This window comes from Alligator sinensis, unplaced genomic scaffold, assembly GCF_000455745.1.
Source record: "Alligator sinensis unplaced genomic scaffold, ASM45574v1 scaffold1201_1, whole genome shotgun sequence".
Classification (NCBI taxonomy): Eukaryota; Metazoa; Chordata; order Crocodylia; family Alligatoridae; genus Alligator; species Alligator sinensis.
In genome coordinates, this window is record NW_005842690.1 from 839,001 (window position 1) to 859,765 (window position 20,765).

Consider the following 20,765-nt stretch of genomic DNA (forward strand, 5'->3'; position numbering starts at 1 on the left):
ATATTCCTCCAAATCACTTTTGGGTCGGACGCACGGGTTGAGAAACATTGCGCTAGAGTAGCCCGCGGGGCAAATGTAGGGGTGATGATGGCATGCGTGGGCAGAAGCGGGGGTGCCATACACAGCACCAGCAGGAGGAAGCCCCCGAGGACGCGGCCACGGTTAGTGCTGGACGTGGGCAGCACGCTGCGCAAGCCTCTGGCACCGGGCCCGTGCGAACAAGAGCGAGTCTCCGCTCTCCCAGCGCAGGGCACGAAACCTCGCGCCTCCCCTCCCACCCCCCGCAGGGCGCGCAGGCGCAGTGGCCTACGGGGCAGGAAGGCGGGCCCCGCCCGCTCCGCGGACTGGGCCTCACGGCGCACCGTAGCTCACCCTTCCTTGACGTAGGTGGCGCAGCGGCTGCGGCCCCTGCCCAGCCCCTACGCGATGGCGGCGCAGAAAATTAACGAGGCGCTGGAGCACATCGCTAAGGCTGATAAATAGTGAGCGGGGCCGGTGCTTTGCCTTCCTCGTAGCGCGGGGCGTCGGGGCTGGGGAGGCGCTCTGGGGATGAGCAGCCGCTCCCCCCGGCACCAGGACGGCTGGCGATGCGGGGGGAAGGAGAATTGCCGCTCCCAAAATGCAGCGCGTGGGACCTCGCGCGGGGAGGGGCGGTGCCTGAAGGGATGGAATCTTTTTGCGGGGGTGTCTTGGGGATGGAACCATGGAATCTTGGCCCGGGGGGGATGTCTCAAGGGGATGGAACCTTCCCCGGGACGGGGCGGAGACTGAGGGGGATAGAACCTTGAGCGGGGGGCGCCTGAGGGGTTGGAACCTGGGGGGACATCTCAGGGGGATGGAATCTCCCGGGGGGGGGGCATCTAAGTGGGGGGGCCTTCACTGTAGGGGAGGTGGGAAGGGTTGGGGGGGCAGTGCCTGAGGGGGATGGTACCTGGGGGGGAGGAGCAGCACCTTTAGAGGAATGGATGTTTGGCTGGCGGGGGGTGCAACGCCTGGGGAGATGGAGCTTTAGGGGTGGGGGCCTCCTTTACTGCTCCCTGGGAAGACAGATGACCTGCATTCCCATACCGGAAACCTGGGAGGCGCTGCCATGGCCCCAGGCCCACCCATGCTGCATTGAACCATTTGGCAGTGTCCCTGGCTCAAAGCAGGCTCCTGCCCCGTTGAGCCAGGCTGCCTCTGAGGTGCCCCCAGCCCTGCTTGACCTTCTGCCTGACCCCACATTAAGCCCCATCTGCCCCCATGATTAGGGGCCTGGAGGGGACAGGAGTGGGAGGGCTGAGGAAAGCACCTGGGTAGAAGGGGTCTGATGAGAGCAGCGGGGACAGTTAAGTCTTGTTCTCTGGCAGCCTGTGGGGAGCCAAACTGATGGGCGGCTTCCTGAGACAGCCCAGTGTTTACAGCAAGTCACTTAATGTTGCCCTAGGTTGACACTGGATAGTCTGGTGTGCCCAGGAGGGGAGGACAGATCGATGCTGCTTGCATTCAGGCAGTGAGGATGGATGCGCTGAATGGGATAGCTGTGCCAGCGGTGCTGTTCTAAGTTATTGCGGCAGGCAGTTGAAGGCATCAAAAGTACTATGAGTATGGGTTACCTTAAAGCAGTGATTCTTAGGGTGCTGTGGCATCCTGGGTTGCCTTGAGATACTTTCAAGGGTGCTATGCAGTGTTATCACTATTAGGTGTAGAAAGGTGATTCACAAGATAAACCCAGAGATTTCAATTACGAAGCCACCATGTCAAAAACATGCGACCATGTTGAAGTCTTTCCAAGCTGTTTGCGACAGAAGAATCGCTCCAGTATTTTTCTGTCATCAGATGACAATTAGGAATTGGTATTTTTCCAGGTGGGGTCTTGAGTCTCCTGAGTGGTGCCTTGAGTCTAAAATTGAGAGTCACTGGTTTAAAACATTATAAAACATCTGGGGCCAGGTGAGATGCATCTTAAATTGTCACCCACCAAAAGTGCATTTATGCCTAACTGTCCTCTCAACAAGAATAGTTTCAGGCTCGTCTAATGAAAGGGGGAGTTTCTACTTTCAAAAACTCCTGTAAAATAAATGTCTTGTATTTGATCCTATAGTTTCATGCAACAGAATGATTTTGTTCAAGTAAAAAGCCAAAAATAATATGGACATGAATTGGTGTGAAGTGGCCAAATAACACCAAAAATTGTGTTTTTGTAAGTCTTGCATTTCTAGTACTAAAATGCCTAGAGTAAAAAATAATATTGAGGATGGAAATATTTTTACATCATGGATTTTTTTAAATTGTGTTATCTGGTTCTCAATTTTTAAAACCACTGGTAATAAGTGTTTGCTGCATGTTGCTATATGAAGCTGTGTAAATAAAAAGATCTCTTCTGAGAACCACGAGTCAGGAACATCTGAATTTTTACCGATGTGTCACAAGGTGAACTATTTTCTTTCTTTTGCCTCTTTTTTTTATCTAATGTAGAGATTCTTAGGTGCTTTTCAGGATTCCTTTAAAGATTATTTGGGCTCTAAATATAAAGCATGAACATTTTATAGTTGATGATTTTTTTTTTTTTTTGCATTTCAGCTTGAAAACTGGATTCTTAAAGTGGAAACCAGACTATGATAGTGCAGCTACTGAATATGGGAAGGCAGGTATGTATGACTGTAAATTATAAAAAAATAATTTGTCGGCTTAAATATTCTAGTAGTTGAATCCTAAATAATGGTTTAGATCTCTCGCTTCTCTAATTAATGTTTTCTATAGAGAATGATTGTGTGTGTGTATAACTGAAAATCCCTCAGATTTTACTGTAAAAATGCATGTTGCATTTTCTACCCTAAGGATTTGGTATAGTCACTAAGTCTAAGGTTGAAAAGTTGTTGTAGCCGTGATGGTCCAGGAAATACATGAGGTAAGGCTTTTTTTGTGACATCTTTTGTTGGGCCAGCAATACAGTTAGAAGAGATGCTAGACGAACTTTGCTAAACAAAGTGCTGTTCTTCAGTTGGTCCAATAAAAGATGCCATAAAAAAGTTTTGCCTCTAGTTAGGGATGTGAAAGCTTATACGATTAATTGCTTAACCAATAAGTGCAGTGATAACTGATTAGCTAATGGGTTATCTTTTAGCTCTGGGTGGGTGTAATCTGTCAGGAAAGGGGAAGGAAGGAAGCCACATAGGGCCCAGCAGAAATCAGAAGGCAGCAGAGTGGCTAGGGGAGAGTGCGCGCGCATGTGTGTGTGTGTGGCCATGTAAACAGTCCATTATTTTAAATTTGTCATTCATGACGGGCAATTGGCTAATATATATATGTATATGTATGTTTATACAGGTTTCCCTTGCTTTATGCAAATTCTGTATGTGTGAATTCACTTATGCGATGACCCTTTTTATACCAAAAATTGGTTACATGTGAGGTAAATTCACTTGTATGTGATCATTGTGGTGGAAGCCCACAGCTGCTTTGTGCGGTGCATTGTGGGAGTGATGTGCACCAAAATATAGTCTCCTGTATGGATCTGCGCTTCTTGCTTGTTGTCTGCGGCATGTGTTTCTGTACTTGCCATCCCCATTATAATAGTGCCCTGTGCCTGTGTGTACTGTGTGCTGTTGGTGAGTACTCTTGTAAAAGTGGTAGAAATGGGTCTGGGGGTCAGTACAGTCGAGGTATTTGTTGCATTGTAAAGTGGGTTCCCTTTATACAAATTTGAGTTACGTGTCGTTTTCCAGGAACGCATGTACAGCATTAAGTGAGGGAAACGTGTGTGTGTATCAGAAGGCAGCAGGGTGGCCGGGAGGGGAGAGGGCTGGGGCAGGGTGTGTATATATGTGTATATAAGTATATATAAAACCTGTATAAGTAGAGGAGGTTAAACTTATTTTTTAAAACTATATTTACATCCCTGCCTTTAGTAATTGTAACAGTTTTATAAACCTGTAAATGTAAATCATGATTTTTTTTTTTTTAAAATATGTTTGGTTTTGGCAGCTAAATAAAATCCAGAACCTCTTATGGGGAACAGATAGTCTCTTCATTTGTTTTTAAGCAGGGGCTTGATTTAATGTCCAGTTTGCATGTGAACTCGTTTATCTTTAGTAGGGGCTTAATGTGTGCAAGAAATGGAAAATAATTGGGCTTTGAAATATAAAGGGAAAGTTCCAAGAGTGGCTAGAGGCAGATAATAGAAATATTTGAAGGGAACCAGAGATCGTTCATTCTTTTTTATTTCTTCAACCCTCATGTGAGAGAATTTAGAGAGTGAGAGAGAGTCTGTGAGAAACTCTGAGGATTGCTTGCTGTATAAAGAAATACCTTTTCTTCCTGCTCTTAATGTCTTTGTGATTAAGGAGAACCTTTTGGATTTTTCAAGTTTAAATCTGTTTTTAGTTTGTTTATCACTTCTTGCAGGGGTGTAGGTTGTAGTCGTGTTGGTCTAAGGACATAGGCAGACAAGGTCCCTTATAATTAATAACTATAATTATAGTTATTAATAACTATTCTCCAACTATTTGGGTTGGTCTAATAAAAGATACCAGATTCACCCAAGGGACCTTGTCTGCCTTTATCACTTCTTAGCATTCACTTATGTTTGAGACTCAATTTAAAAAAAAATCCTTTTAATGGAAATAGCTGCAACTTTTTGTAAAGTTGTGTGTTTGCAACTTGCAAAGCAGAATTTGCTTGACTTTTAAATCCATATTAAAAATAGGTTATAGCTGTCTTATTGTAGCACTTCATCGTTAATTATGAAGGCTCGTAGTTATTGTAGGCGCATTTTGTAAGTAGGAGTCTTGTTTTTAAATGCATGTTACTTGGAAGGTAGAGGGGAAATTGTCACCAGGCATCACTTTTAATATTGTAGATAAGACTTCAGCAACAGTTCTGATTAATGAATAAAATAAACTAGATCTCAGATTTTTTTAAAGCTATTGATTTTAAAAACACTTGGATTACATTTATAAAATAAGAGAGTACTGAAAACAAGCAACTTACGAGCCTTGTAAGTCTTTGCCTTGACGGTGTAATTAAGTATAGTTTTTCATTATGGATCAGCTTTCTAGTAGTATTTAAGTTCTAAAGATGCAGACAGCCGTATAGTGGGTTTTCCACAATAATTCAAGCCTTTTTGGATATCCAGCTAGGCATCTAAAGATGCATATAGTCATGTTTTAAGTACCTTTTAAAAACCTGTCTCTAGGTGTTAGGCACAGTAGATAAAAGAAGCTAAACAAGAAAAACAAAACAAACAGCATAACTTTTATTTTCTTTTTTAAACTTCCTTGCAGCTGTTGCTTTTAAAAATGCCAAGCAGTATGACCAGGCAAAAGAAGCCTGTTTGAGAGAAGCTGAAGCACATGAAAATAATAAAGCGTATCTTTTGACTTGCTGTTCCTGTTTGAGGAGCCTGAAGAATCTGAATTGTTAATTAAAACTAGGCTGATGAAAGTTAGAAGAGGATGTGCTATTTATTTATAAATGTATGAATGAGTACAGGCACAAGATTAAGTTATCTACTAAGTAATTTACATTGCCAGACTTTCTGAATTAACTTTGAAACATCTCCCAAGAGGTATGTTGGGTTTTTTTTTTACCTTTCCAGTGAAGAAAAGAAGCTCTTTTGGAGCAGGAACTGTCTTTTTGTTCTGTTCGTGTTCGGTGCCTTCCACAGTGGAGGCATGGCATGGCACTACTGCCAGACACACATTTTAAAACAGATTCCAGTGCTCTAGTTTCTTTTCAGGTCTTGATGTTACATGCATACATGCCTTAGATGAGACCTTCTCTTTGAGTTTGTAATCTGCCTTTCACATAGGAGGAATCAACCAACAAAAATGTATTATATTTTTGCAGTAAATTATTATTTGTCTGTTTTCTTGAAATGTATTGCCTAGAAATGGGTGATAAAAATTAAGTAATTCTAAAATATTAATCTATCATTACAGTATTTTAATACAGTATAACCAACACTTCCTTCAGTTTTATGTAATTGAGTTTCACCTGTGGTTTTATAGTGGCTCTTAAATTCATAATCTGCCCTTAAATTTATTTTTTTTTAAAACAATTTCGCATGCATGCCCTTATTAGATTAATTTCGCCTCTCAATGTTACCTGGGAAACAAATATTCAGATAATGGGATTATTTTGCTTTCAACTTTCATAAATTAATTGTGCTATATAGAAACCTGTCATTTTTATTGTTGATATCCTTAACTTTGCTTCTGTTTCATCCAGTCTCTTCCATGCAGCCAAGTAAGTGTAAATTCCTCAGGTAATTTAACATGTATCCAAGTTTGCAGTATACATCTAAAGTTGAGATTTGTTTTAGAGATGCCGAATTTTGATTCCATGGAACTAAATGGAAAAGCATCATTTGATTTCACTGGTTCAGGTTTACTTAGGGACTTCCTGGGAAATATTTGGAAAGTTGGAACTTCTATTAAAGTTATAGAGACTTGTGGCTTTTCAGCACCTTTTACGATCAATTTCTGTAACTGGGATTGCTTGTTTATGTCAGTGGTGCTCCAGATTTAGATTGGACATTAGGAAGAACTTCTTCACAGTTCGAGTGGCCAAGGTCTGGAACGGGCTCCCAAGGGAGGTGGTGCTCTCCCCTACCCTGGGGGTCTTCAAGAGGAGGTTAGATGAGTATCTAGCTGGGGTCATCTAGACCCAGCACTCTTTCCTGCTTATGCAGGGGGTCAGACTCGATGATCTATTGAGGTCCCTTCCGACCCTAACATATATGAATCTACGAACATTCTGGCCTCATGGGACAGATACATGGCGTGAGGTCAGTCTGTGGGTTTATATGTAGATGAGGCACAGATCAACCTGGTCCAGCTTCACCTCATGAAAGGCTGAGCCATGCTAATCACATGTCACACTGAGAGAAGGGCTGACAGAGGGATTCTGGATATGCAGTGTTGTGGCTCACCATGACTTGAAAAAGAGTTGGCAGTAGGGGGAACTGTGCTTAATGGACACTACCATATGTCTTAAGTAAAGACCTCAAGTAAATATGGTATTCTGTAATATTTTTTAAAAAGAACTTTTTTGTTAATGTTTTTATGATTATGTGCCTTATTGCCAGTGTTGCTGGTGAAGTGAGAACACACGATGTTTCCTGTCCTTCTATTAATCCAGCTGTAGATGAATACGGAAAAGATTGTTTGATTGTTTGAAGCACCAGTGTGAAATTGTGTACGCACACACAATGTTATAAAAGCAAAAAAAAATTGGGCCTGGAAACTTAATCCTTTTTCCCCATGCTTTGAATAAGGTCAAAAGCATTTGCCCATGGAAATGGTCCCTTGCATATGTACCATTTCTTAAAATAAAGCTTAATGTATGCTTGATGGGATATATGCCTTTTCAGATATTAGTACTAAAATGTTTAATTCACCACTAGTTGATATACAATAACTCTTGCTGTATAGTAAGAAATGCTGCTTCAAGTTACTGAAATTTAACAGTGTTTGAATAAAACTAACTTCCTTTCTCTCTGCAGAGCTTATGAACAAGCTGGCATGATGTTAAAGGTATTTTTATTGACCATTTTGTTGAAAACAAATACATGACAACTGTGCTCTTGTTCGTTTTTAAAATCTGAAGAATATTCAGGTTGCGTTATCAGCATCTAAAGTGGTGCTAACATTTCTTCTGTAAACCTTTCCTACCTTCTGACCTTTGGGAGGATTTTAAACATGCACCATTCTATTTTGGTTAAAACTTGATTAATGAAATATTTTAATTTGCCTTTCCTTCCCACCCCTCATGCCTGTCAGAATCCTGAGGCTGATTTTGCATGCAGTAGCTAACCAATAATAGAAGAAATTATTCAGTAGTTAGTGAAGTAGTGTTTAGTAAACTAAGGTAGCTATATCCTTTCAGTCAGTTTAAGGAGTTTATGATCTTGTATAAAATAGTTAAATAGATTTTTCAGAGAATTATAGTATTTCATTTGAACCCTGAAATTGGAAATGTAAGTGTATGTATGGACTTGTGTAAGTATGTCATCTAAGCTAAATGTTCCCCTCAAGTGGAAAGTTGGGCTACCAGGGAATAGCTGCACATTTTCCTATTGAAATTCAAGAAAGAGAGAAAGGGGTTGCTTTTCTGGTTCTATAGCTGTACAGTGTGAATGACCATTATGTTACTTCACCATAGAGTTGTTCCAAACCCAACAAACTTTTCATTTGTCAAATGCAGGTGCAGTGTGAGACAGGAACGATATCTTCTAAGTTTGTTTGTGTGGGATTGTGAATCCTTGACTAGTTTTCTTTGTTGGGAACTGAAATATCCAAATTAATGTAATGCAATTCAGAATGCTTTCATTTTGTCTTCTATATGTTAGCCTGTTTCTTGATGTTTCTTCCAACTCACACTTACAGGAGATGCAAAAACTTCCTGAAGCAGTTCAGCTGATTGAGAAAGCCAGTATGATGTACCTGGAGAATGGAACTCCTGACACAGCAGCCATTGCGCTGGAACGGGGTGGAAAGTAAGTGTGCAGAATTGACAGCTGGAATGCACTGCAAAGAATGGATACTTTCTGTTCTTTCAGACTTTTACTTGTTTAGGAAATGAAATGTTTACTGTTTTGAATTAAGGAGAAAAATGCTGGTCTGTTTATTTCAGGCTGGTAGAAAATGTGAACCCAGAAAAGGCTGTACAGCTCTATCAACATGCAGCATCAGTTTTTGAAGTATGTGCTATTATTTTTCTTTTAATGAAGAATATCATCTTCACCAGACAAGGCATATTGAGTAAAAGAAAAATATATTTAGGGTTAGTCAGAAATCATAATTACTTGAAACATAGTTAATGGTAACTAGAGCCTAGGGTGCTATGCTGTCTCTTGTTCCTTATTATCACATCACTGGCTGTACTGTACAGGAAGTCACTTAACTCCTGTTTGAATATTAAGTATAAAAGTGGGGAGTGCAACTTTTTTTCTTTTTTTACCCCTACTTCTTCCTCCATTGCACAGGATCTGAATTTCGTGGCCTAGCTACATTCCTCCCACTTGCTGGTAGTCCAGACAGAGAGAGCAATGCATCAGTTCTGCATAGTTAGAAAGCAACATGTTGGCCAGAGCCACAGAGGGCATAGCAGAACCCCTCATACATCAATCTCAGTTGATGTCTTTTAGTATTTGTGTGTGTGTGTGTGTGTGTGTGTGTGTGTGTGTGTGTGTGTGTGTGTGTACACTTTTATTTATATATGTATTTTGAGAAAAGGAAAAACTGCATAGTCTTACAACTAATAAATGAAATTTTGTTCCTATTAGAATGAAGAACGTTTACGGCAGGCTGTAGAATTATTAGGAAAGGCCTCAAGAGTCTTAGTTAGAGGACGCAGGTATAACTCTTACATCTTTATTCTGTTTAAATATATTCAAAATCTTTTTTGTTCAATTATATTGACTTTCATTGAATCAGCATACTTGCTGTATGTTGATCCTTTCCTCTTTTTAAAAGATGTGGAAATAGATAGCTATACTATGCTTGTTAAGGAAAGGGTCCAGTTCAATTTTCTATAGGTTGTACCTGACTGCTCTGTTCATCAGTACATTATCTGCTTTTCTGAAATCACAGTTGCTCTTCTTCAATATTAATTTTATAGTATTAAAGAAGAGTAATTGTGATTTTTCAGAAAAGCTGGTTCTCTTAGTCTTTAAAGTAATATGTACGTACACATGATTTATTTTTCACAAAACAGCTGTGTAATGATTTCTGGATATTCTACTCATACTTGAGTGATGTAAATTAGGGGAATTATGTAACTTGGCTGAGAAAAACAATTTATATGCAGGTGTCTGATTTTTTTTTAAATCTTTGATAAAGAGATTTGTCTGAAAAGCATTTGAGAACCTGAAAACTCACCACTCCATATTTATGGAATACAGGTAAAAATATATGTGACTTTCTTTTATAAGCACACTTATTCCTTTGCTTTAAAAATGCACACGCTGTCCAATGTAATAAAGCTTGCAGTCCAGCTAAAAGTGAAATTTATCTAATTTTACATGTAAATCATTCTCATGAGAGTTAATGTAGTAGATGCATCATTCATGTATATTTTAAGTGTATAAGCAGAGTGGGGAGATGTATGGAAAAACAAAACAGGGTAAGTGCCAAGCATTTGAAATGCAAACAGATAATTCAGTAGCTGGTATGTGCCCATTCCAGGCAGTGGTAGACCCATGCTCCTGGCTGGTTCTGTCAAAGGTGCTACCTCTTTGGATGGCACTTGTGTTTTCTAAAAATCCAGGGCTGACATCTGCGTTAAATAACAAGCTGTCCTGGTGTACTTGGTAGTTAAGCTTTCTTTAGTTTTGGTAGCATACAGTAACCTTTACTTGTTTAAAGGTCGTAGTGTAATGGTGCTGTTTTGAAGTTGCTATATTTCTGCTGTGTGTTCATAGGTAACATCTTGGTTGGACGTACCTGATGTGTGGTTCATTACCAGTACCTGAAACAAAGTCTTCCACCATAACTGATCACCACATTCTGTGCATACAGATGTTTTGTTTTGCATTATTTAAACAGAGACCTGCAAAGTGCTGAGCATTCTGGTGGGATGCTGCTATCTTTTAAGTATTGGATTCTACCAGGCTGCTCAGCAACTGTCTGGAATGAACTGTTAACTTGCATTTTTGGGGGCTGCACAGTTCACCACAAGTGTTTATTTTATTTTCTGAGCACTGTAGTCTAACATTATAGAAATATTTTGACTTATTCCAAAGACTGCCAGTTACCAGACTTGTCAGCCAAAGGTGCACCAACAAGAAAAGGAATTCTAGAAATGTATGGTGCATAAGCTTTACCAGGGCTCTGACGTAACGTAACTTTCTACAGTGTATGACACTGGGTGCATCTACAAGTGAAATTAATGCAAAGCAATATTGCATATTGCACCAGAGTTTATTGCTCCCGAGCGCTGCATTTACATGTGCTCCTGGGACAGCATGCTGAGCTGGGTCAGAGAGACCCCAGCTGGTAGGGTGCCCAGGAGATTAACCTGCCAGCCTGGCTCAGTGTGCTGTGGAGGCACTGGGTGGGGTGCAAGGGTGCTCCAGTGTGGCACTAACTATTTACAAATAATAACCTATGGTGGAGTTAATTAGTTTACGGTGGCCTAGTAAGGCCATATGTGTAGACACTGAGACTTTACTACGGAGCTAATTAGGTATCTCCTCAGTAAACGTCTCATGTATATGTGGGCAGACAAAGTGTTTTGGGTAAATCCGATATCTTTTATTAGCCCAACTAAGATAGATGAAAAATTTCTTCTTTGCAAGCTTTCAGGTACAAACACCCTTTGTCAGACTGAAAAAGCATCTGCAGTTGGTCTGTGCTCTTCCTGAATGGTATAGAAAAGAAGCCAGAGGCCAATATGCATGAGAGAGAGCCAGTCAGTGAAAATGCAAATTGACGTAGTAGGTGGGTGAGAGACAAGTGGTGGGGAGAGAGGGGAATGTAGACCTGGTGATAAGAATATAGCTAATAAATAGTAGAGAGGTTACCTGGAGTGTCAGATGTTAGGCAGGTTATAATGTGTCATAAATCCACTATCTTTATTTAGTCTGTGATTTTTTTGTATCCAGAAAGTTGGTGGAATGAAGTTCATAGACTCATCTGTGAAAGGTATTTTGTAAATTCTCTTTGAGGATTAGAACTGAGAGATTGGGGAGAGTGGTTTTCTTGTGAGAATTGTGCTCCCACATGTAATTGGGTATTCTTGTCTTTGATAGATTTTCCTTTTGTGTTCATTCTGGTATGCAATTGTTTGGTTTTTCCTGCATATTTTCCATCAGGGCACTTGGTGCACTGGATGAGATGTATTACATTTCTGGAGGTGCAGGCATAAGATCCAGGAATGCTGATGGTTCATTTGTGGGGGGCAGTTATTGCGGGGATGGTGAAGATATGTTGGCAGGTTTTACATTTCTTGTCCTGGCATGGTCTGGATCCATTCCGTGTGTTTTTGGGCCATAGGAAGATTGCTTCTGGTGATGAGGTTGGTGAGGTTTGATGCTTGTTTAAAAGCTAGGATGGGCAGTGCTAGGAAGACCTCTTTTAAGAATTGGGTCTTAGGATCATAGGAAGTTAGGATTGGAAGGGACCTCAGGCGGTCATCTAATATAACCCCCTGCTCAAAGCAGGACCAGCTCCAACTAGATCATCCCAGCCAAAGGTTTGTCTACTTGGTTTTTAAACACCCCCAAGGATGGAGATTCTACAACCTGTCTGGGTAACCTGTTCCAGTGTTTTACAACCCTCCTAGCGAGAAAATTCTCCCAAATATCTAACCTAAACTTCCCTTGCTGCAACTTGAGACCATTATTCCTTGTTCTGTCATCTGCCACCACTGAGAATAGCCTAACTTGATCCTCTTTCAAACCCTGTTTAAGGTAGTTGAAGATTGCTATTAAGTCTTCTCTTATCTAGACTAAATAAGCCCAGTCTCTCTGGGCTCTCTTCTTCTCTAGACTAAATAAGCCCAGTTCCCTCAGTTTTTCTTCATAAGTCATGTCCCCCAACCCCCTCACCATTTTGTTGCTGGACTCCGGTTTGTCCACAACCTTTTTGTAGTGGGGGACCCAAACTGAACACAGTACTCCAGGTATGGCCTCACCAGTGCTGAATAGAGGGGAATAATCACTTCCCTGGACCTACTGGCAACACACCTACCAGTGCAACCCAGTATGCCATTAGCCTTCTTGGCAGCTAAGGCACACTACTGGCTCATATTTAGCTTATTGTGTACTGTAGCCCCCAGGCAGTCCCCAGCCTGGTGCATGGGATTGTTCCATCCTAAGTGCAGTACTTAGCACCTGTCCTTGTTGAACCTCATGAGATTCCTTTTGGCCCAATCCTCCAAAGTGTGTGGGTCACGGAATCCTAGCCCTACCCTCCAGCATATCTACTACTCCCCCCAGCTTGGTGTCATTTGCAGATTTGCTGAGGGTGCACTGTATGTCATCTTCCAGGGCATTGATGAAGACATTGAACAAAACCGGCCCCAGGACCAACCCCTGGGGCTCTCCACTTGTTACTGGCTGCCAACTGGACATCAAGCCATTGACTACTACTCTCTGAGCCTGATGCTGTAGCCAGTTTTCTATCCACCCTACAGTCCATTCATCCAGCCCATGCTTCCTTAGCTTGCCTGCAAGAATGTTATGGGAGACCGTATCAAAAGCCTTGCTAAAATCAAGGTACACCACGTCCACCAGTCTCCCTGCATCCACAGAGCCAGTCACCTTGTTACAGAAGGCAGTCAGGTTGGTCACAATGGTCAGGCATGACTTACCCCTGGTGAAACCATGCTGTCTGTTCCTAATCACCCCTTTCTCCTCCAAGTGCTTACAAATGGATTCCTCTAGGATCTGCTCCATGATTTTTTTTAAGGGACTGAGGTGAGGCTGACTGGTCTGTAGTTCCCTGGATCCTCCTCTTTCCCCCCTTTTCTAATCATCCGGGACCTTTCCTGATTGCCATGAGTTTTCAAAGATGATGGCCAATGGCTCTGCAGTCACATCAGCCAATTCCCTCAGCACCTTTGGGTGTATCCCATCCAGCCTCATGGACTTGTACACATCCAGCTGTTCTAAGTTGTCTCTAACCTGTTTTTTCACCACTGAGGGCTGCTTGCCTCCTCTCAGAACTGTGCCCAGTGCAGTAGTCTGGGAGCTGGTCTTGCCTGTGAAGATGGAGGTCAAAAAGACCTTCAGCCTTTTCTGCATCCTCTGTCACAAGATTGCCTCCCCCATTCAGTTAAGAACCTACACTTTCCCTGATCCTCCTCATGCTACTGCCATACTTGTAGAAACCCTTCTTGTTACCTTTCACATCCCTGACTAGCTGGAACTCCAATTGCACTTTGGCCTTCCTGACTTCATCCCTGCATGCTTGAGCAATGCTCTTGTATTCTTCCCTAGTTATTTCATCAAGTTTCCGCTTCTTATAAGCTGCCTTTTTGTGATTTAGTTTACTGAATGGTTCCCTGCTAAGCCAAGCTGTTTTTCTGCCATACTAGCTAGTTTTCCTGCCCATCGGGATGGTTTATTCCTGCACTCTCAATAAGGCTTCCTTAAAATACAACCAGCTCTCCTGGACTCCACTCCCCCTCTTCTAGTATGGGTTGCAATTGGTTGAGGATTTTCTGTATAGGTTCCAGGGAGGGATGATATGTCAGAATTAGTAGTGTGTAATTCATGGAGATTTTCTTTCTGTACTGCAGCAGTTCTTCATGTGGTATATGTGCCCACTGATCAGTATTTTAAACAATGATTTCTGAATTTCATTGTAGCATTTTTGATAGTTACTCCAACGATACTTGAAAGATTATAAAATTTCACCAGTGTGTTTTAGAGTAGAATCCAAAGGAAAACTTCAAAGGGTTTAAAGTTAATTAAATAAAATTCACAAGTGCAAAGAATCAAACTGTAAAAGAAAGGGAGAAGTTAATTAAAAGGAACAAGTGAGAACCCTTAAAATCCACATATGGATTGTTGAAGTGCTTTACAGCTTCTTTTCTTTTCTTACCACCTAATTTTTGTAATAAAAATTTAAATGGCCCTAATCTTTTGGTTTCTTTGTATTTGCTTCTCCCAGTTGTTTTGATGTTATGATTTTTGTTTGTTTGTTTGTTTGTTTTTAGATTAGATGAAGCTGCATTGTCACTTCAGAAGGAAAAAAGTATTTATAAAGAGATTGAAAATTATCCAACATGTTACAAGGTAAAAACCTAGAGTGCTGCTTTCTTTCTTAATAACAACAGAAATGCATAAAAGGGAAATTGTTTGGCCTCTGAAGTCTCCAGTACTTCTGACTGAATGGCACTACTTGCTTTTAATAGTCCATGGATTAATTTCTTGCCTGGCAATCATAGTTTTGGATGACTAGTTTCTCCACATAAACCTATTAACTCTGTATTTTCATCTTTATTAAGATCATAATCTGGTCATGTGGCAACTTCCAAGATATTCTAATATCTGCCTTACATAAGGTTCTTTTAAATTTTATGAGGCTGAAGGAATATTAATTTTTATCGTAGAAATGGGGTTGAGAGCGAGAAGGCTGGGTATTTTGATTACATTAAATATTTAGATTGATATTCTTAACTTTAAAAATTCAGCTGTGGTGTCACAATTATTCTAAAAATCCTTTGTGGAATTCTGGACCTGTAACCTGAATACAGTTTGTTTTGAAGCTGTATTCAGAATAACAGAATTGATCTATGATGTTTTCTTCCTTTTCACACTACAGTTGGTGTAGATTGTGGGAATTATGCTGGTCTAAATTGTCACTATTTCTGTCTTGCTGCTTTTTTTTCCTCTACTAAAAGTCTCTGGGGGAAAAAGAACACCGTGGGCACATTTTTCACTGGCTTTAATGCCCTTTCTGCACCTATCCTGAGCAAGGAATATTTCTATTTCTACTAAGAAGTTACTGAATTTAAAGCATTTTATTGTGTTTGTTACTGAGGAATGATCAAAGATTTCTTCTATTTTAGAAAACTATTGCTCAAGTTTTAGTTCATCTTCACAGAAATGACTTCGTTGCTGCTGAAAGATGTGTCAGAGAAAGCTATAGGTAAGACACCCGTTTGCCTTGTTTTCAAACTTTTACACTTTGGTTATACTTATAGTCAACCCCTGCTTAACACGGTTTCACTTAGCGGTATTTCGCTATTGCGCTCATTTAAAATTCATACCTGATTTCATTTAGCGCTCAGCCAGTTTCGTTATAGCGCTCAATGAAGCAGCAGCAATGGCGAGCAGCAGCAAGTGGGCAGGCAAGCATGAGCGCAGGCCCTGCACTGGTGCTACAGGGCCAGGGCTGGCAGGGGTCCAGGGCGGGGCAGCAGGAGTGGGGTGCATGAGTTGGCACACGGTGCTAGAGTGGTTGGCAGGCAGGGGGGTGTGGGGAGAAATGGCAGCAGCAAGAAGCAGCAAGTGTGGGGGCAGGCATGTGTGCAGGGTCTCTGCCAGAGCCGGCGGGAGCCCAGGACGAAGCGGCAGGAGCATGGGGCATGGACTGGCACGGAGGGCCGGAGCAGCCGGTAGGGCGGCGGAGGGGCAGGGGGAGGCAGGGGCGGGGGGGAGGGTTTGGGCAGTGGCGGTGAGAAGCTTTGGCAAGAAGTGGCAGTAAGCAGTTATCTCTATTTACACTAATTCCTGTGGGGAAATGGGTTTCGCTTAGTGCCGTTCCGCCTAACGCTTTTTTTTTTCCAGACTCAATTTGGAGCGTTAAGCAGGGTTTGCCTGTATTAATTCAGAGAACCTGTTTTAAAGAGGTTTCTCTTTCTTTTGTTTCCTTGGTTGATAATTGAGGGAGGGTTAAATAATTTTTTATCCACTCTTTTCCTCTGTCTTGAATAACTACATATGGCTTAACACATTTACTAAAAGGAAAATGTAGTGCCCCAGTAACAGCCACAAAATTGTTTAACCACTTTACATTTTGGAACCACTATTTTGCATGATTCATTATTATCTAATTAAAAACTTCTTTTCACGTGACTAGAAGACACTTTTATCCAGTCTTGTTTTCAGAGTAAAGTGGCAGCAGAAAACTGTATTATTGTGAAGCTTATAGCTTTTTATCTCTCTGTGTAAATGTAGGCAGTGAGGAGCCAGGAGTGGATAGGTCAAATGTTTTAATTGACTTGCATTTCCATCAGCATACCAGGATTCAATGGAAGTGAAGACTGCGCAGCACTAGAACAACTTCTAGAAGGATATGACCAGCAAGACCAGGATCAAGTTACTGATGTCTGTAATTCACCACTCTTCAAGTACATGGACAATGATGTAAGCTGGCATTTCTTATGGCTTTTCACAAACCTTTTGCTAATAAGAAAGAGAGGTGTTCAGGGAGGGGTGTGTGGAAAGTACTGGGATAGTTGTAGGTTTGTTGCGTGCTGTGCAGGGAGCAGATTGTGGCTCTGCCCTGGCCTTTGCCTGCCCATCCTGCTCCCAGACACAACACTTTGCCCACATGCAGCCCCATGCCATCCGACCAACCAAGTATACCCTGCCCACAGAGGTCCCAGCTAGTGTCCATGGAGACCCTGCTTGCCTGCTCCGTTCAGCACCCCTGGTGGTGAGTATGGGGTGAAGTGGCCCAGAGCAGATAGTATCAATTGCTCACCCAATTCCTGAAGTGGCCCTCCAGCCAAAAAAATTTCCCACCCCTGAAATAGACTGAGGCAGATCTATTTGCCTGGCTTCCGTGTATGAATATATTTGACTTTAATATGATTCTCCAAAGAGTAAAGTGAGAGTAAGCTTTAGTGACACTAAGTAACACTTGTCTTGCTGTTATCAGTATGCCAAGCTTGGCCTGACTTTGACAGTCCCAGGAGGGGGAACAAAGAAGAAATCCCCAAATGCTCCACAGGACAAAGGAAAAGGAACACCCACAGTTGGCGCTCATGCTGATGAAGATGATGATGAATATTCTGGTGGATTGTGCTAGTTGCAAATATGTTTATTCCTGTATATCCAACTTGCTATTTGTGGATGTTGAACATATCAAAAGGTACCAGAATTACAGTGCTTCATTGCAATCATGATATTGGAATGCTAATAATGATGACAATAGCTTTCAGGTACTGTGACAAGCATGATTGTACCTACCATCCTTGGAAAATTTCTGGATTCCATTCCTTGCAGAGTAAAAGCTTCCTTAGGGTTCTGCCTTCTGTTGATTGAAAAAATTGAATAATATGTTCTTCTTAAAGGCCGTGGCTTAAAAAAACTTAACCCCGTTTGGAGAAAAGCACTGTAACAATCAGAATTTCAAATTAAGGATTCATAAAGTAAAAATGAACAATAAACTTCTTTAGGTTCATTTAGTCTAGTCATTCTTTCTTCCCACTGAATACTGTTTAAAAGACCATTAATTTTGGTGTAATTTTAGCACATAAAGTATCTTTTTAAAAGACTCTAATTCTGTGCCAGATAAGATTGTGATACAGGGTAAAGTCTTGGGAGTGAGAGGGGCATGATTCTGTTTGTTTATTTGTGCACCAAACGGGGGTTATATTTTTTTAAGTCTTATTTTTATTAATATTATTCACAGTGTATAAATGGGTCTGGAAAATAGGAAGTCACTCAGCAGTAAGACATCGTTGAAGATCCTTTAAGATAGCCCCGTTATTTGATACCTGTGCTTCTTTGAATGAAAGATACCATCTTTGTTATGTATGTGTGTTCAGTTTGTAAGATTGTTTGTAATGTACATCTTGGGAAGGAGTAAGGACACAGCAATTAATTTCATATGAGTAACGTCTCCCAAAAAAGCATGATATAATCAAAAAAGAAACTGAAAGTAGCAGAGGGTATGTGCTGAATATAAAACCTTTACATAAAAATCTTAGCAAAAATCTGGGTAAAGCGTTTTATTTTTGAAAATAAATATTTTTAAAATGGTGTTTTCAGCTTTTGTGTTTTCCTCTGAATTTGAATACGTTTCCTTTAATGTTCATTTAAGCCAAGGCATAAAGCAGCCAGTAGGTGGATGGTGTTGAATTTTATATCACTGGTGAAATTCTCATTAGTAATTCAGCAGTTTGTGAAGAATATAAAGGTAGCTTACAAATACGATGCATATGCTTTGGGCCCAAAACAGCTATGTTCTCTACTTTGATTCCTAAATATTCTCAAGCCCTATGCATGGTTTTTGCAATGCCTTTATCCATATGACCGTTTTGAGCCCGCAGAAGTAGTTTATACTACAGAAGAACACAAGATCTGTTATAAGCAGAGGTCACTGAGAATCCACCTGGAATTCATATGCATTGGAAGCTGGCACAATTCAGGATAGCCAAAATGAAAATATGCTAAGTGAGATGATGTTGCTCTTCTGTTATGCATATGTTCATAGACCCTTTTAAGAGGACTTCAAAGATCCTCTGATTTGCTGTTTGAAAAGTATGAATTCAAATTTTGGAGGAATTAGCCTCAATAAATTGAACTTTATTTTCCATATGTTCATGGAAATACACCATACTCTAAATGGTGAGTGCTTTTAGAACTTTATTGATATCCCCAGTACCTTTTATATTTTGAACTTTGACTAGACTGGGAGTGTGAGGCAATCTGACAGATGCATAATCTGGAATATTTGAAAGAGGGGAAACGTGACCTACATGAGTGAAGGCAACTAAGGGCTTGTGTGCTTCTGGTGAAAAGTCCTGCAGATTTTATTACAATTGCACAGGGGACAAAACACATGTAAAGATACAAGCCTATCCGTTCATTTTTTAAACAAACTCTTCTTATAGCATCTGTTTTAGGTTGTCCAAAATGAAGTTAGACACTAAAACCTAGATTTTTTTAAAGGTTTACAGTGAGGCTTATTCCTAGACAACTCTCTATATTGATAGAGGATTTCCAGTTAACATCTGTTTACCAGTTCTGGAAAGTAGGAACAAAAAAATCTTTGTACTAAACATACAAATCTTCCATTAGAATGAAAGATAATATTCATCAAAGAGATTAAAACTTTAATATTTGATTGCAGTGTTGCTCTAAAGAATGAAATCTGGAGATGTGGGTATTGTTGAAAACTAGATAAAGTCTATTTTATATAACTTATTCTTTCCTGTTTAGTTAATGGAAGTGTAATATGACTTATTGCCTCTACTAAATGTTTAACTATAAACAAAGCTTTCTGCATATTACATGTTGCTGTATGTTTCTACTTTCTAAAGCAGTTTGCACACTTCTTGTAATTTATCATTGAAATGATGATGATTTAAAGTGAAATGTGTTTTGCAGCAAGAAATTTCTTCTCCAAAATTATGCCAACTCTAAAAAAGGAAAAGAGAGTTTGCATAAAAACTCTGAAACATGATTATGAAGTTTATTGTACATGAAGTCAAAGATTTATAAATTTTACCTTCTGTTTACTATGACTGAATTGGTACGTGTTCATGTAGTATGAAACTTGTGCTTTATCTGTACCTTTTCCAAATCTGTGCAGTATAATAGCATATGAAATGTGTTTGTAATGGCTTTATAGATTCCTCCTCTTTGAGAAAAGGTCTGTTTCACCAACATAAAAATAAAACCTGAAATTATAAACCTGAGCAAGTTCTTCCTGTCAGCAATCAACTTGCATCATATCCTTCAGAGGTTCAGAGTGGGTAGATCATATTGATTTCCAAATGGCTCTTGGAGATGTAAAATCAGACAAAAGATGATCTCCCAGTCCAGGTTCTTAAGTTTGAGCTTGCTGCCTGTCAGCTAAACTGAAACCAAAAGTAGAAATGAAAGCTGTTCTGTGAAACAAACTGCAAGTTCTTACAAATGTAAGTACCACTATTTATTACTATGTAAAGAGTGAAATGAAGTAGTACATGACTGTGTGATCAGTTGACTTAGTGATAAGGATGTTTTCTGACAATGCAAGTGTAGTGCGCAGGTTTGTTATTACCCTGAAATAGAACAGTTTTCTGATAAGCATACTGTTAGGTTTACAATAATTTAGATTATTAGGAAGTATTAGCTTTATAGCTGAATACAAGGCATGACCTGTGGCCTAGCAATGCAGCTGACCACAAGGCAGATTGATAGCTAAGCCTTTGCTTGTGTCAAATAATCATTTTAACTGTATTAAGCATTTTTTGAGTTAAAAGCAGCAAGTATCTCTGTGTCTGTGTGCTAAAAAATCAGCTACAGCAAAAAGTAAGATAAGACAGGAAAACCATTGTTCTGAGTACACTGGTTATATCCTTGAAAAGTATCTACTACTATATAAGGTTTTGCT

The 20,765-nt window shown here is 40.4% G+C and overlaps 1 protein-coding gene and 1 long non-coding RNA gene across 3 annotated transcripts in view; one reads left to right on the forward strand and one right to left on the reverse strand.

Annotated features, from left to right (window-relative positions):
• LOC102367900 overlaps nt 1-478 on the reverse strand; it is a 93,095-nt gene extending 92,617 nt beyond the window's left edge. Inside the window, exon 1 of the long non-coding RNA XR_003096324.1 lies at nt 373-478. This is a non-coding gene — a long non-coding RNA (uncharacterized LOC102367900). The remainder of the gene's footprint in view (nt 1-372) is intronic.
• On the forward strand, nt 327-20,085 carry NAPG (NSF attachment protein gamma). 2 transcript variants are annotated; one of them, XM_006034005.3, is made up of 12 exons: nt 327-482; nt 2,563-2,630; nt 5,265-5,349; nt 6,211-6,228; nt 7,487-7,517; nt 8,370-8,479; nt 8,617-8,683; nt 9,269-9,339; nt 14,647-14,725; nt 15,502-15,581; nt 16,672-16,801; nt 17,319-20,085. In XM_006034005.3, exons 1-12 carry the CDS (start codon nt 427-429, stop codon nt 17,466-17,468), a joined length of 945 nt encoding a protein of 314 aa, XP_006034067.1. In that variant the 5' UTR covers nt 327-426; the 3' UTR covers nt 17,469-20,085. The 2 variants fall into 2 exon arrangements, with proteins under 2 accessions (XP_006034067.1, XP_006034068.1); XM_006034006.3 differs by lacking the exon at nt 327-482 and adding an exon at nt 2,283-2,412 and having other exon boundaries at nt 6,211-6,247.
• The last annotated feature ends 680 nt before the right edge of the window (nt 20,086-20,765 follow it).